This window comes from Protomyctophum bolini, assembly GCF_963924005.1.
Source record: "Protomyctophum bolini genome assembly, chromosome: 10".
Classification (NCBI taxonomy): Eukaryota; Metazoa; Chordata; class Actinopteri; order Myctophiformes; family Myctophidae; genus Protomyctophum; species Protomyctophum bolini.
The window spans coordinates 14,308,873-14,325,691 of NC_137871.1; the positions used below are offsets into that span (position 1 = coordinate 14,308,873).

Consider the following 16,819-nt stretch of genomic DNA (forward strand, 5'->3'; position numbering starts at 1 on the left):
ATGTTGCACATTAAGCCAATCATCTGGGGGGACGCCAACATTATTTTTGGGAACCTCCTGGGGGTCCCGACCCCCAGTTTGGAAACCACCAGCTCTACACCAACAGACCAACTTTGATCATGTTTGTTCACTTTGTTGTGCATGCGTGTAGGTGATGATCGTGGTGGGGGGCCAGGCTCCTAAGGCCATCCGCAGTGTGGAGTGTTATGACTTCCAAGAAGACCGCTGGTACCAGGTAGCAGACCTGCCGTCCAGACGCTGCCGTGCAGGTCAGTGTCCTCACAAGGATGGATTGGAAAGTGGGCTTGGGATCCGGAACTTTGAGGAACAGGAATTGGTTCCATTTACATTTGGAACTGGTGTTTCTCCAACTTTTTAATTTCAAGGACCACCATAAACCTGAGAGTGTACGCGGGTCCATTTGGTTCGACTTAGGGATCGGTCCCAAAAAAGCCCTGATCGGAGCATCCCTGTCACCGATTGTTTTTCTCATGATCGGCCGATACCGATCTTGTGCATAATGGGAAAAATTGAATATTTCTAAAATTTGTATCTGTCAAAACTGTTTCCTGTGTGTTGGGAGGAAGGGTAGAATGTTTTGGCCTGTCACAAAGATGAAATATGATATTATACTATATATCCGATTGACATTTATACCACTTAAATGGTGTAAAAGATCAGTTTCTCCAGATAGGGTAACTTGACGATCACAGATCGGAGTGAATATCGGCCGATACGGCCGATCACTGATCGGTGGCCAATTATCGGAGCATCTCTAGTTCCACCTGTACTCTGAGTTACAGTCCTGTACGGTTTCATTTGGAACCCCCTATAGGAACCGTTACAGGGAACCGGGGAATCGGACCACTAACGTTAAAATCCTAAAGGATCCAGAACTATCCATTATTGTCTTAATGATTATTCTATTTTTTTGTGATTATACAATTTTGATTAATCAAATAGTTGATAACCTTTTGTTTATTCTTCTGCAAGATCTGGATGGTGGAGACCATTTGTAGGATTTGTGTACCCTTTTGCCTCTAGTGGCTCCAATAGAGCGTCGCAGTCCCGGCCCCTTTCATGGCGATGCCAGGCCCAGGAAATAATTCCCAATGCATTTTTCCCATAGACATGTCAAAACGTTTTTTAAAGACCTTTATAAGCCAACTCGAGTCAATATTTTGGACCAAACAAATAATTACAAAGAAGAAAAAAAACAAAAGTGTTAACCTGCCGTTTTCTTCTTCTTTCTAATTATTTCTTTGGCCTGAAAAATTGTGTTTGTTGTCATGATTTGTCACAACAAGAGCTGGCTTTGTACGAGGCTTAAAAGGTCTTAAAATAAATACTTTTTGAAATGTCTATGAGGAACATTACTTTGTAAAGAAATAAATAAAGCCCAAAACATGTTTAAATATCAAACCCGTGTGAAGTGAGGGGCACTCTTGTCATCATATATCATCACATTCCGGCCAAGCGAAATTGGCTTCTTCACTTTTCTGCCCTCACTTTTTATCCTCAATATGTACTTTGCTCAGCCAATCAAATCATCGCTGTGAGGTGCTCAGCCAATCAAACCATCGCTAAAATTCACACAAACAAACAAAGCTGGGAAAAATAAGAATGATGTGAACATGCTCTCCCTCTGTGTCTCGTCACCATCCTCCTTGCAGGTGTGGTGACCGTGGGGGGGCGGGTGTACGCCGTCGGGGGCTTCAACAGCTCGCTGCGGGAGCGCACGGTGGACGCGTACGACGGGGTCAAGGACCAGTGGAGTGCAGCGGCCAGCATGCAGGAGAGACGCAGCACGCTGGGAGCCGCCGTGCTGGGGGAGCTGCTCTACGCTGTGGGCGGCTTCAATGGAAGCATAGGTAGTGTACCGTGGCCCCTTTTTTCCACCAAAAGAACATTGCTTCGAGAACTGGTTCCGTTCTACATTCTTGGAACCCTGGTTCTTTCACGGAACCGGCAACCATCTTTTGGTTCCAGTTCCAAACCAACTTTTAGGGTTCTGAACGTTATCAGTGGAAACACTCTGAACTGGTTCAATAATTAGGCGGGGGGGGGGGGGGGGATGAAATGAACCGGTTCAAACCTAGTGGAAAAGTGGCCTTTGTATGTCATTTATTTGTTCGCATGTTTTTGTTACCGGAGGCCGATTCTACAAATGCCCTCTAAATCAGAAGTTCTCACACTTTCAAGACTGTTCAAAAAGGGCGTCACGAAGTGACCAGCTGCTATTTTCGAATAGCCAACGCAAAAATCTAAAATGACATTGATTCTTTCCCAATATGAATGGGTTAAACTAGTTTTTCTTGATCACAACGTTAACATGATTATTTAGACGGATACTACGTTAATTGTTTACCTGGTATCCTATAGTTTATAATTTCTTTGTAGGTTTGTGTTGTACTTTTGATCCTAGTTCAATTACAGAGGCACCGCACTACACCATCTCTAGTGTGTGTGCGTGTGTGTGTGTGTGTGTACTGAGGCTTGAGCCTTGAGCCTGCCGTCACCGCCACCTTGACAGATGTTGCTATAGTATGCAGTGACCAGTAGGATGTCACACAGCTGCTCCCCTCAATCACTATCTTCCTGTTGACCAGTGAACACAAACAAGATGTGTCACTGCTTGGAATGAGCTTCTTGCCAGTGTCAGGAAATCTGATGGCATGAGTGGGAGTGAAGACTCAGGACAGCTTACAATCCGTCTCAACTCAACATGCACATGCCTGCACACACCGTTGTCATATCTACCAGATGTGTGATACATTTGAGTACAAATGTATCGCATATCTTTTGGAAAGACAAAAACCTCTTCTCAAAAACAAAAAGCTTGATAAATCAATTTGACTTGAATCAGGCAGGTGCCGTGTGTGACGTGTGTGTGTGTGTGTGTGTGTGTGTCTCATACGTACCCAGTTGGCTGGCATCGTCGTCATGACACAGATCCAGCAAACCGTATAAAAGAAGGATTAGTTGGTAGCTATCAGCAACCCCTACTGTTGTCACAACAGACCTTCAGCATGAGACGGAATATTTGGCCTTACAACCCAGATATTGATACCTGGCCTTACACTCATTGAGTTCTAATCGGACACCACTGCGGTGGAGTCTAACCTTATAGTGTGTGTGTGGTAGCAGCAGGTTCATTGTACTACAGGGTTTGACTCCTTGTTCTCTCATTGCCACTAGAGCAGGGTTTCTCGAAGTGAGATACCGTGCCACCCGAGGGTGCCTTGACGCAAGTCCAGGGGTGCCTCAGAATACTTTGATCATATTTGGAATTCATCTATCACTTCAGTTTCACGGCCACCCTATACTAGGACCTGGGTTGCACTGGATTTACTTGATGCCTTCTTTTTCGATCTACGCCAAATCTCCTTGCCAGAAATTGCAGATCTACAAGCTCACAATGCCTCGTGTTGTGATATGAGCTTGAAGAACGACTATTTTTGGCGAATGGTCACCCCCAGAATAGAGGTGTTGGGATCCAATTGGTTAAATATCAAGCATACTGTATCTTAGGGGGAAAGATGTACATGTTTATGTACTATGGTTGGTAATGTGACATAACTTCTAAGGTGCAGGTTTCCGTAGACGAAAAAAGTTATTTACATGGGTTCCCTGAGTTCAAACAGTTTGAAACTAGAGCACAGTGCAGTTTTACGCTGAATACAGCAGGTGGGTGGATCGCTCGTACACTTTTTCTTTGCCTGTATTGTTATCTTGGTGTTTCTGTTTCTCACACTCTCCCTTTCTCTCTCCCTCCTCCGTCAGCCTCTTCTGCGTAGCTATAGTCATGGCTGGGTGGCATATCCTGTTCTAGTTCATGTTTCCATAACTTATTTTAATTGGCTAGGCAACAGATTTGAACCCGGACACACATATGACGACGCCTTCACGTTTTGTTTACGGTCCAATCTGCTGCTGAGCCAATCAAACGAAGCGGTGGGAAACAGGAATAGGAAACGGGTATGCCACCTTCTGGAAATCCTGGGACTGTCACAATTATGATTTAAACCTGAAACTACAGATAGGCCTGTCACAATTATATTATGTAATTTGTATTCCAGTCTTTCTCTCTTTTCACCTGTGTCTCTCTCCCGCTCTCTCTTAGGCCTGTCTACAGTGGAGTCCTACAGTTCTAAGACCAATGAGTGGACGTATGTCGCCCCCATGAACACGCGGCGCAGCAGTGTTGGGGTGGGGGTGGTCGACGGTAAGACACACACCAAAAAACGTATATGTACATTTGTTTTTATCTGGAATACCAGATTATTGCATCAGTACGGTCGCCCCAATTCCATCTCGCCCCTGCTTTTTTCCGCCGACCTCACGCAGACCGCTAGGTAATATTACCAATCTTTCATACTGTGAAATACCTCGTCTGCCAAACAAGTCAAAACTTGTGTGTCTCTCTCTCTCTCTCTCACAGGGAAGCTGTATGCAGTAGGAGGATATGATGGGGCCTCCCGTCAGTGCCTGAGCACAGTGGAGGAGTACGACCCCGTTACGGACCAATGGTGCTACGTAGCCGACATGGGAACACGACGCAGTGGCGCAGGTAGACACACTTTAACCATTTATTTATGTCCACACAAAGGAGAGCATCCAAGGACACAAATAATTATACCAGTAGGTGCAGTGAGGTTACATTCGCAAAATCATGGCACATGTCTTCATGATACAATAAGCATGTCACTCAGTAATCCTTCGCGGTGGTTCTCAACCGGTGGTCCGAGGACCGCCAGCTGTCCTTGAGGGGATTGGTAATCAAATGGACTCTTATTAGATATTGAACTCTTGAGAGTGTAAATTGTAATAATGGACCTTGATATGAAAAAGGTTGGAAACCACTGCTCTATGGGTATAAGTAACAGCTTCTCTGCCAGGCAGATAATTAGCAGCTGCCAATTATAGCAGAGACAGCACAATACTTTGCCAGCTTTTTGCCTCCTTTTTGGGCATCCCAAGTTGTTGAAACCCAGTAACAACCAGCCTTGGGTATGTCCTCCTAAGCTGCCAAATATTAAAACAAATAGTCTGCACCTATAGCCCAACTCTGAGATGGTATGTACTGGAGTGGTTGGTATTTAATGCTCATGGTCACAAAAGTTTCCTCGAGTATAGGCTATGGTCAGGTGCAGACACTTCTCTGGACTCTTCATCAACCACATCATCATCTGGTGTATTAGCTGTCAAAGATGTACACACACACACACACACACACACACACACACACACACACACACACACACACTAAAGTACATTAATATGATTAAATATAATGTAATGTTGAAAATTTGCTATGCAGCACCAGCACCATCTTGTGGTGTGTAGACATATAACATGGATTCTGTACTATCAAGTCAGTATGTTTTTGTTTTATCTGGGTGTAGATAAAGGGGAAAATTACTTAAACTAGAATTTCGCCCCCCTTCGGGGGGCTCAATCCTAGTGTCGTTGCAGCGCAATATGGGAAGAAGGAAATTGCGGGAATTGACAGACTCCACTTCATGTTTCAGCTGTGGTTTTAAACTCAGTAGTGTGCCCTGCACACAGCGCACACTCGCAATTGCAGCTGGAGGGCGACGCGACACACACACACACACACACACACACACACACACACACACACACACACACACACACACACAGAGCGATGTGTGGATAAATCACTGAGATTTGGGAAATGTGTTCAGAAGTACAACGATTAAGCACGCACAGGCAAATGTCAGAAGCATCTGTTTCGGTTTCCAAACAGGAAGTTGTAAATGTGCTTATTAGACGGAGGCAGCGTGATGCTGGCATCTATTGTGATGCCAGCATCACCACATTTCACATAGAAATATAAGCACCCATTTACTCGCTTAGCGGAGACTGTGGGGTGGTAGAGGACATCTCCCCGGACGCGTGGGTATGTCCAGATAGTTGCCTCGCGGAGGCCTCTTTGTCCAGTGTCCATTCTGGGTCTGGAAACGGCACTTTTTTGAGTGTTGACCCCAATAGAAGGTCTGCTGCTCTGAATTTTACACCTCTCCCGCTTAGCGGAGACTGTGGGGTGGTAGAGGACATCTCCCCGGACGCGTGGGTATGTCCAGATAGTTGCCTCGCGGAGCCGTCTTTTGTCCAGTGTCCAGTCTGGGTCCGGAAACGGTAATTTATTTTGCATTGACCCCAGTAGAAGCTCTGCTGCTCTGAATTTTACACCTCTCTCGCTTAGCGGAGACTGTGGGGTGGTAGAGGACATCTCCCCGGACGCGTGGGTATGTCCAGATAGTTGCCTCGCGGAGGCCTCTTTGTCCAGTGTCCATTCTGGGTCTGGAAACGGCACTTTTTTGAGTGTTGACCCCAATAGAAGGTCTGCTGCTCTGAATTTTACACCTCTCCCGCTTAGCGGAGACTGTGGGGTGGTAGAGGACATCTCCCCGGACGCGTGGGTATGTCCAGATAGTTGCCTCGCGGAGGCCTCTTTGTCCAGTGTCCATTCTGGGTCCGGAAACGGTACATTTTTTTGCATTGACCCCAGTAGAAGCTCTGCTGCTGTGAATTTTACACCTCTCCCGCTTAGCGGAGACTGTGGGGTGGTAGAGGACATCTTCCCAAACGCGTGGGTATGTCCAGATAGTTGCCTGGCGGAGCCGTCTTTTGTCCAGTGTCCACTTTATAAAGTCCATGCACTCCAGTGAATAGCATTTATCCATTTAGATAACTTATTAGTTATTTAATTACTTATTTTTACACAGAAACATAATGTGTGTCTTTACAATAACTGTAATGTAATAATAATACTAATAATGTAATGTAAAAATTATTTAATTAACGAATTAAATAATCTTATTTTATTCTGAAAGCAACCGGATGTCTTAAATCTGCTAGCTGTCAGACCGGAAGTTCTAAATTTGCTCATAAGACGGAGCCTTAGACGGAGCCAACTCGCAGGCAGTGCGAGAGGCTGGTTACAGGATTCTATAGGTCAGCCGTTTTGGTGTGACACACACGGCTTCCACATTTAGCTTCATACTGGGTGAAAGTGTCCTTCCAAAAATTATTATTTCGCTCGAAATTCTTATTCACAATGACATCGAGTTGAGGTGTTTGTGTTTTAGGGTAATTGTTGCATAAGCGCTATTTCGCACTATTTCTCCCTCCCCTCCCCTGTGTCTGAAGCAGCTAGCATGGAAGCTATATGGATTATGGAAGCTTTCCCTCCGATTGCACACAACCATGCCGTTATCCACGCGTCCATCCGATTGCTTTTAATGTAAATGTCCCATCCACTGAGCAATAGCGGTATAAGCGCCTTATTCATTCATTCGATTCATTTGCGTGTGGGGCTGTGCAGTGCTGTGGGCAGCCTTTCTGACGGAGGCTCGGAGCTGCTGCTGCTGACGCTGTTCGAGTCGCATGGAGCAGTATAGAGTAGGCGTGGCGCAGCATTAGAAGGGCGCAGCAAATGCACGACATTGAGGGGTAGAAACCATCCCGGTCGCGTGGTTCATCTAACGCGTGTGTCACTGTGAAGGACTGGCCCCAATAAGTGAATGTAGTTGGCGTAGTAGACGCCAACATGACGATTCTGACGTAGGCTGGTGATGTTGAGCAACAATGGCGTGGTTGACAAAAGTAATATTTATTCAGTAATTAAGACATTTCTTTCAATGAAATGTAGCCTATATGTATTCTGGGAGTGTGCCGAATTTATTTTGCATATAGAGATGTGTGGTGAAAGTGTGGTTGGGTCGGAGAAAGCTGTTGGATAAACGGCCATGTGCTTATGTACCCCTGTCTATTAGGGTAGCAGGATTATTATGATTATTATTATTAGTATTGTTATTGTGATTATTACATGGATTATTGTTGTGATGTGAGCTTGTGGCTGACTCACTATCTAGAAAATAAAAACATGGCACTTCATTTAAAATAGGTTACAGACCCCTGTTATATGCGCTTGTTTTGGGATTCTTTTTAAAGACCTATTTACTTGTTTCTATGAGACATGGCAACGCCAACAGCGCAGCGAAAGGCATCCACGTCTTTCTCTTGTGAAATGCTGAGATTAGAAACGACCATAATTATTTCATTTCTCAACCTTAAAAAAAAAATAAAGACATCTCCATAATCCTTGGGAAGTGTGTGTAGCAAAAGTAGTCGGCATTGTCATGGTTGAAAGTATTCATGCAACACTGACGCTGTAAGCTGTGTGATGCTAACGCGCTAACACCGTTAGCATGGTCTGTGTTGGTCAAAGGAAAAAGGATAGATATGAAACTACTGGCCAAAGTGTCATACAAAACACAACACCTAAAATCGGAATGTGATGGTGACCTATTGAGCACAAACAGACAATCATGATTTGCTTGCTGGACCTATAATTAATTTATGTGCATTACATTTCCACCTCGCACATATAAATGAAAAGCAAGATGGATGCTAACGCGCTAACACCGTTAGCATGTTCTGTGTTGGTCGGAAAAAGGATAGATATGAAACTACTGGCCCAAATAAATGTCATAGAAAACACAACACCTAAAATCGGAATGTGATGGTGACCTATTGAGCACAAACAGACAATCATGATTTGCTTGCTGGACCTATAATTAATTTATGTGCATTACATTTCAACCTCGCACATATAAATCAAGCCACAGTGCAGTCAGAGAGTAGTTCACAGGTCACACACAGGAGCAGTGAAAGGGGGAGGGGCCTTCGGATGGCAGTGTAGAGTAGGCACGACATTGAGGGGTAGAAACCATCCCGGTCGCGTGGTTGATCTAACGCGTGTGTCACTGTGAAGGACTGGCCCCATTAAGTGAACGTAGTTGGCGTAGTAGACGCCAACATGACGATTCTGACGTAGGCTGTTGAGGTTGAGCAAGAATAGCGTGTTTCAGAAAAGTAATATTTAAACAGTAAAGAAGACATTTTTGGCGAATGCAATGTAGTCTATGTCTTTTGTGGGAGTGTGCAGGTTTTATTTTGCATAGAGAGATGTGTGGTGGAAGTGTGGCTTGGTCGGAGATAGAGCACGAATGAACGGCCAGGTGCTCATGCACCCCTGTCTATTAGGGTAGCAGGATATAATGTAATGTTGAAATTTTGCTATGCAGCACCAGCACCATCTTGTGGTGTGTGTAGACATATAACATGGATTCTGTACTATATCAAGTCAGCATGTTTTTGTTTTATCTGGGTGTAGATAAAGGGGGAAAATACTTAAAGATGTACCGTGATTTTCTTTTTCTTTGGTTCTGACCCACTGTTTGGCAAAAGGTGTGTTAGAACATAATTCAGTTATCCGTACTTACCTTCTCATCTTTCGTGTGTTTTATCCTTGTGCGTAGGATAAGAAAATGACATGTACAGATATTACAAGAATTTTTATATCTTTACTCACTTGTGCACACGTGTGTCATTTTCTTCGACTAAAACTGCCAAAAAAAACATTTACTGATGAAAAACTACTAAATAAAAACTAAGCCATGATTATTTAAAACTCAGTTCTTCAACAAATAAAAACTAGACTAAAACGTTAGGGAGGGTCTAGTGGAGAAGAGATCCAGTAAAACTAAAAGTATTTTGTGTTTGGCTGCACGCTCAAGTGTAGATCGGCTATTGTCAGCATGCAAAGTGTAAAATCTGCCATTACGACGCCATCAAGGCCCTCCAAAATAACATTTTGTCAACTAAATCAACTGTGTGTGTGTGTGTGTGTGTGTGTGTGTGTGTGTGTGTGTGTGTGTGTGTGTGTGTGCGTGCGTGCGTGCGCGTGCATACATACAGGTGTGGGTGTACTGGGCGGTCAGCTCTATGCAGCGGGGGGTCACGACGGACCACTGGTCAGGAAGAGTGTGGAGGTGTATGACCCCCAGTCCAACACCTGGAGGCTGGTGTGTGACATGAACATGTGTCGCCGCAACGCAGGTCAGCGCTCACGCAACAACGTACACTGGAGCTGAATCCCATGAGCCCAATGGGCCATTTGCACACAGAATAACTCTTCCTACTTCCTGGCCCCTTCACTAGTTCTTTCACGGTTATTTCCGATGATACTAATTAAGGCTGCAGTGTGCAGTGGTTCTTAAACTTTTTTTTATTTCAAGGACCCCCATAATGCCATTTGGAACCCACTCGCGTGATAACCCACTGTTGTGTAGCAGAGTGAGCCAACATGCAAAATAGCAGCACGCCGACTCTGTTTGACCAGAATGGAGCAGAGTCTTCATTAGTATCATCGGTAGCACCTGTAAAGGAAGTAAGGAAGGTTCTTTCCAAAATGGTGTGTGTACATACCATTCCAATACTAAAATGTCTGTCTCCTCATTCCCTCCGTCATCTGTCCTCCAGCATGGCAGTGTTACCGTGAAATTGGTGACCGGCCTAAATATGTGACTAACAATCGTGTAGACATTACATAACGTCTGTGTCCAAACGTGTTAGAACCTGGCAAACATTCAATGACAAGAGCGATCACATGGAAGGAAGTTGTAATGATCAAGTGCATTGGTGGAAAGTAACTAAGTACATTTACTCAAGTACTGTACTTGAGCAATGTTGAAATAGTTGTACTTTACTTGAGTATTCCCAATTTCCAATAATTTTACTACTCCACTACATCTTGGATCCAAATATTGTACTTTTGCTCCACTACATTTATTTGAAAACTTTAGTTATTTGTAGATTTGTATTATTAGAAAAATTAAGCACTATAGCACTATGTATATATTTCAGCCATTTGAAAATAGCCGATCTACAAGCAAACAAGCTTGCAGATCTGCTATTTTCAAACGCTTTTTATGCGTTTGAAAACTTGAAGTGGGACATTTTGTATAACGCATACTTTTACTGTTGGTGTTTAAGTATATTTTGATGCCAATACCTTTGTACTTTTTTGATTACAGGGCTTTTACTTGTAACCGAGTATTTCTGCATGGCAGTATTGATAGTTTGACTTAAGTCCACCGCTGACTGTGTGCAGGCGTGTGTGCCATCAACGGCCTGCTGTACGTGATTGGAGGAGACGACGGGTCGTGTAACCTGTCCTCGGTAGAGTACTACAACCCGGCCACGGACAAGTGGAGCCTGGTCCCCACCAACATGAGCAACGGACGCAGCTATGCAGGTGAACCCAACAGACACAGAGCCGCACTGAGGTTTCTAAAATGCACAAAGTGTTTATTTTTATTTTTCAGATAAAAGGAGTCCTTTAAATATAGAAAGAGTTATTTTTAATTCCTTTGTAAAAATCACAGTGGAAAAAAATGAAGGTGGTGAACTTGAAGGTCCAAGGCAACTATGTTTAGTTCAAGAAAATCCTTTATTATTATTTATTATTCCATAAAAAGCAATGGTTAAAAAACACTGTTGACGTGTTATTATTCTTTTAATTTAGTGTAGCCAATTATGTTTACCCCCCTTTTCTCCCCAATGTTGTCGTAATGACAGTTTCTCCCCACACACATTTATGTGAGTGACTGTTGTATCTTGACCAGTAGCGTAACATCATGGTGATAGGCCCCTGTGCAAATATGTTTCAGTGCCCTAAAATACAAAAAGCATTATTATACACAACAGACTATGATGACCGTGTTGACTACAACTTACCTGACAGTTTATTGCACAATGATCCTGTATCTATATTTCTTTGTTGATGCTGCTTAATGATTTTAAGTGGTTGCACTAAAACATATGTTTTTGTGTATTTTCCATGCAGTGACAATAACATCGCAATATCTTATCGCAAGTCCTTTCTTTGTGTCTGCCTCACTCTCTCCTACAGGAGTGGCAGTGATTGACAAGCCATTATGACTAAGGGACCCCTGGGCCACTGACGGACGGCCCCCCCAGAACACCAACACTATGGCAACAGAACTGAGATTCTCTGAGGTTTGAGGCACAAACTGCCAAATGGACAGTCAGAGATGCACACTGGGCCAAATGGAGAACGCCAACAGGACTTGAGGATGGGGTACTGCCCCTGAGGTTGGGTACTGCCCCGCGTGATAATTTTGCTGCTTTCCCCAGACATTCTGGCAGGAGAGGACTTTTTTTTTGCTCCGATTCAGAATTTTGAAGTACTTGCTAACACGATAGCAGCTCTGTGAAAATCTTCATCCTCTTCAAATGCCAAAAAGGTTCCCATTGTGCTTAGTCTCTTACCTGACCCCGACAGGTTACAGGTTTAGTTTGAGACGCTGAACCCTCATTTTGAACTGCTGTTGCAAAGATTTATATTTTCAGGAGGGAAATTACTTACTTAAGCCAAACGGCACAGAACGTTTCCATAACGCAGAGTGATCAAAGTGACCGACTCTGTCAACTGATGGACCTGTTCTCTCCGGTGCTCTCACACACACACACACACACACACACACACACACACACACTGACAACACTCTTTGTTAACGGAAACAAATGGCAACCGACAAAATTGCCAGCTATTTTAATCCATTAAGATCTGAGGCCAATTATACAAATGTGTTCTATATCAGTGGTACTCAAACATTTTCATGTCAAGGACACCTGAAATTATATTTGCAGCCGACCCCCCCCATTTCAAAATATTTTGTTCCAGGACTTCCAGAAGTAAAGATTTGAGTTAAAAGAATAAGTTAAAAATATATATATATTCAAAGATTTGCACAAATGTTTGCTTGTAGTGCGGCACGAACTGAGCTTGTATATGTGCTGTTTTTGAATAGCCAAAGTATAAAATAATGCCACAGATGCTTTCTCGGTTTTAATGGGTTAAAACATAATTCTGTATTCGTGCACAGCTTCCGGCTTTTCTCCTTTACGGACATTCTGTGGGACAGTCTGAACTATTCCACTGCTAGCCTCGGAGACGGCAGGCGTTTTGTTAAAAAATCAAAATAAATGAAAGCCTTGGCGAACGCCTCAGGAAAAGTGGCATAGCAGCGCTAACCAATAAGTGCAGAGGGGCATAGCTCCTCAGTCAGTGTTCTCCGCTGTGTACTACAGGGGAGGGGAGGCGGGCACATAGATTGGTGACCCAATAGGGAGCCCGCGTCCATTTCCAGCGCTAAAAGCACAGAGCTCTTTCAGGCTAACCGACTACTTGCTGTGGCATCGGTGGGCGTTGCCAAACGTTGGACCAAATTGTTTTCTGATTGAATTGGAATTCCTGACTGAGTTGCGGCCTAACATTATTGTAGAGCATTGTTCTTAACTTTGGCGACTTGAACTTTCTAGAGTTTTCTGATATAATGCTAGGGGTTATTAATTATATTTAAAGAATGTAGAGAAACTCTGATATGCAAATCTAGTGTCATATTTAATATTCTTTTGTGCTACTTTTCTTTTGTCTTGTGAAATGATTATTTGCATCAACTTCCTCTGGGGGAAAAAAACTCAACAAACACAAACTGTAAAAGTTCTGAAAAGGGAATTTCTAAATAATCTTCTAGAGATGGACTACAGCATTCTGCAATCTGCCCACATCATGGGTGTGCTGGGTGTATTCATTATGTCCGGCTATGGGGACCACCAGGGGTCCAAATTGGACCCTTACAGGTCTGTAACTCATGAGAGTGCATTTGGTTCCATTTGTACACACTATGTAAAATAAACACGAATATGATTTTACAGTGTAGTGGTGGGGCGTCCCAAACGTAACCCTCTGTACACTCTCTGAGGTACAGACCATGAACCAGTGATGTAGAGCAGAGGTTTTCAACCTTTTTCATATCGAGGCCCATTTTTTTCCGGCATCTGAGCCACGGTCCACGGACCACCTTGAACCTCCCTCAGGGACCGGTGGTCCCTGGACCACTGGTTGAAAACCAGTGGTCCAAGCAAGGGTGATCAAGTGGGCTCACTGAGTTTGGTATGGTCCCTTCTAATGCACTGGAGACATACGCCGACTGTTGAGCCTTTATGTTATGCTTGGTTGCACACGGGTGCCACTATCTGCCATGCATCCAAAATGGCAAATCTACAAGCCCTGAAGCCCACAACATGCCGCGCTACGTACGACATGTGAGCTTGTAGAGCTGCTGTGTTTGATGCGCTGACAGCTGTGCGCAACAAAGTATAAGCCCCCTTTTTCACACTGGCAGTAGACTGGTTGATGGGATGGACGTTAGGGCTATTCACACTGGCAGTAGACTGGTTGATGGGATGGACGTTAGGGCTATTCACACTGGCAGTAGACTGGTTGATGGGATGGACGTTAGGGCTATTCACACTGGCAGTAGACTGGTTGATGGGATGGACGTTAGGGCTATTCACACTGGCAGTAGACTGGTTGATGGGATGGACGTTAGGGCTATTCACACTGGCAGTAGACTGGTTGATGGGATGGACGTTAGGGCTATTCACACTGGCAGTAGACTGGTTGATGGGATGGACGTTAGGGCTATTCACACTGGCAGTAGACTGGTTGATGGGATGGACGTTAGGGCTATTCACACTGGCAGTAGACTGGTTGATGGGATGGATGTTAGGGCTACGTGACTTCAAAGCCATGTGTTTGTGCTGCTGCTGGCATAGTGATACTGGACACAAAAACAATTGTTCCATGTGACTGAGGGATCAAAGTTGAACGAAAGTTGCGCTATATGGTAGAAATGGGTCAACAATGCAAATTACACTAGTTTTGTGGATTCATTTATATTTAATGAGTGCCCCCCCAGACAAGAAAGTATAATACAGGGTGGTAAATCAGACTAATTGATTTAGTCGATAAATATTCAAACTTTGTTTGTCTGCTCTGTAGGTTCTGTTAACCTACATGAGCCAGATTTAGTGGGTTATTGGTTCTAAATGTTGGTTTCAATATATTTCCGGTTAATTGCCTAGAATGTGTACCCATCTCCATCTGATGACTTGACATCTGCCAGTCTGTCAACATGACTGACTTCCTGATTGTCTGTTGGATGGCACTACTAACCTATTGCCTTCCAATCCTCATCTGTAATAGAATGGACTGAATGTATAGGACTATATAAGTCCCACCCAAGCCCCCACGTTAGCAACGGTTACTAGGTTAGGATCCTGGTCAAGCTTGCAATGCTGGTCAAAATGGTTAAGCAGTGTCAATACATATATTTGCTATACAGCATGTGTGGACCTCAGAAAGAGGGTTTGTTTTCTTACCTGTTATGAGCAAACTAGTCCATTCCATGGATTATTTCGCTCCGTTGTGCAGTTTAATAGTATATAAAAAAATAGGCTCTCATTGACTTCCATTGTAACGGGGAAACAGCTCTCAAAATCTCAAAAGTCAGTTAGCACATAAGCAAACACAACAAAAGCTGATTATTCTGACAGTTTATGACATCAGGAAAACTCATGCCGTTTTATTTTTCGTCTTTTGATAGATTTATAAAATAACTATATTGGTTGGAGATATACAGTGAAGCTGTTCTGGTGTTCCTCGTTTGTAAACAAGTCGCCATGCTGTTTGAGATGCACCCATGCAGCTGCAGTCCCGACTCCCAGACATTTCTCCTGACCTAAAGCATCTCCCTCAAACACGTCCAAAATTGTGTATGTGTAACAAGTGGACGAGATCAAATACATTTGTTTACATCCAACGGTCTGGATGGTAAGCCTGGGACCGAGGCTACTTCAGGAGTGTGTGTACAGATTTGGACCAATCGGATCGTTTTGTAGGCAAACCGGAACTTCTTTCCACACAAACTTGTCAGGGTTGCCAAGTCTGCTTATTTCCCGCTACTTAGTACTGTAATACAATACCAAAACAATAAAACATTAATTATCATATAGGCCTACATAGTATTTATGATGATAAATGGTCCCCACCAACATGATAGGATTATATATGGTCATATTATTGTGTTTGTTTTGGCTTGTTTTTCTTGATTTTGCTTTAAGAGTTTGCTTGTTTTTGGAGGTGGATTGGCTTATATCTCTCACACAATTTGGCAACACCGTAGTCAAAACAAAAACAAGACAACGTGACAACAGCATGAGCTTTCCTGACGTCACTCATAAATGGTCAGAATCAGTTTAGTGTTCTAAAAGAGTGACTTTGAGAGTTGTTTCCCCGTTACAATGGAAGTCAATGAGAGCCTATTTTTATTTCTAATACTATACTAAACTGCACAACGGAGCGAAATAATTCATGGAATGGACTAGTTTGCTCATAACAAGGTAAGAAAACAAACCCTCTTTCTGAGGTCCACACATGATGTACAGCAAATATATTTATTGACACTGCAAAACCATTTTGACCAGCATTGAAAGCTTGACCAGGATCCTAACCTAGTAACCGTTGCTCACGTGGTATTGGCCAAGAACGGGCTTGGGTGGGAGTTAGCGACAGGCTAATTCATTAATTCAACACACCAACATATTTAGCGTCTTGAAATTGTCCAGTAAAGTCATTAGCCATAAAATGGACCAATAAGCAGGTGAGATTTAAAAAAATAGGACCATGCAAGACTATGCTCATAATGCTAACTTTTAGTGAGGCAGTGCTGATTTTATTATCTCTGCAATTATCTAGAATGTGATACTATTTCTAATCTTAGAATTGTGGCAGATATACTGTAGAAACTACTACAAAATGTATACTCCAAAACGTATGAAGGAAAATATTTAGACATCACAACTTGTTGTCATGTATATTGGAGGTTTTTGAGCTACTTCTGCACAGCTCCACAGTACATTGTTCACCGCATTGTCTTGAACACATTTCCCTCAAAAAGGAAGGAAACACAAAATATGCCCCTTCTGGAAATTACAGTACTGATAGTGATTTGGGGAATTCTATTTCAAGGCTATTAACCTGAACATTTGGATTTGGGCCTTGTAAACCAATGAACCT

At 43.4% G+C, this 16,819-nt stretch overlaps 1 protein-coding gene across 4 annotated transcripts in view; it reads left to right on the plus strand.

Moving 5' to 3' along the window:
- Window positions 1–13,323, plus strand: part of LOC308323147 (kelch-like protein 3) — a 28,417-nt gene extending 15,094 nt beyond the window's left edge. For 3 of the 4 annotated variants that reach the window (XM_080774788.1, XM_080774789.1, XM_080774791.1), the window contains 7 exons: window positions 152–269; window positions 1,674–1,871; window positions 4,124–4,225; window positions 4,442–4,570; window positions 9,790–9,930; window positions 10,985–11,128; window positions 11,786–13,323. In XM_080774788.1, coding sequence (XP_080630914.1) covers window positions 152–269; window positions 1,674–1,871; window positions 4,124–4,225; window positions 4,442–4,570; window positions 9,790–9,930; window positions 10,985–11,128; window positions 11,786–11,814 — 861 coding nt within the window. In that variant the 3' untranslated portion in view covers window positions 11,815–13,323. Of the gene's footprint in view, window positions 1–151; window positions 270–1,673; window positions 1,872–4,123; window positions 4,226–4,441; window positions 4,571–9,789; window positions 9,931–10,907; window positions 11,129–11,785 lie in introns of those variants that run through there. The other variant, XM_080774790.1, reaches the window with a different exon arrangement.
- The last annotated feature ends 3,496 nt before the right edge of the window (window positions 13,324–16,819 follow it).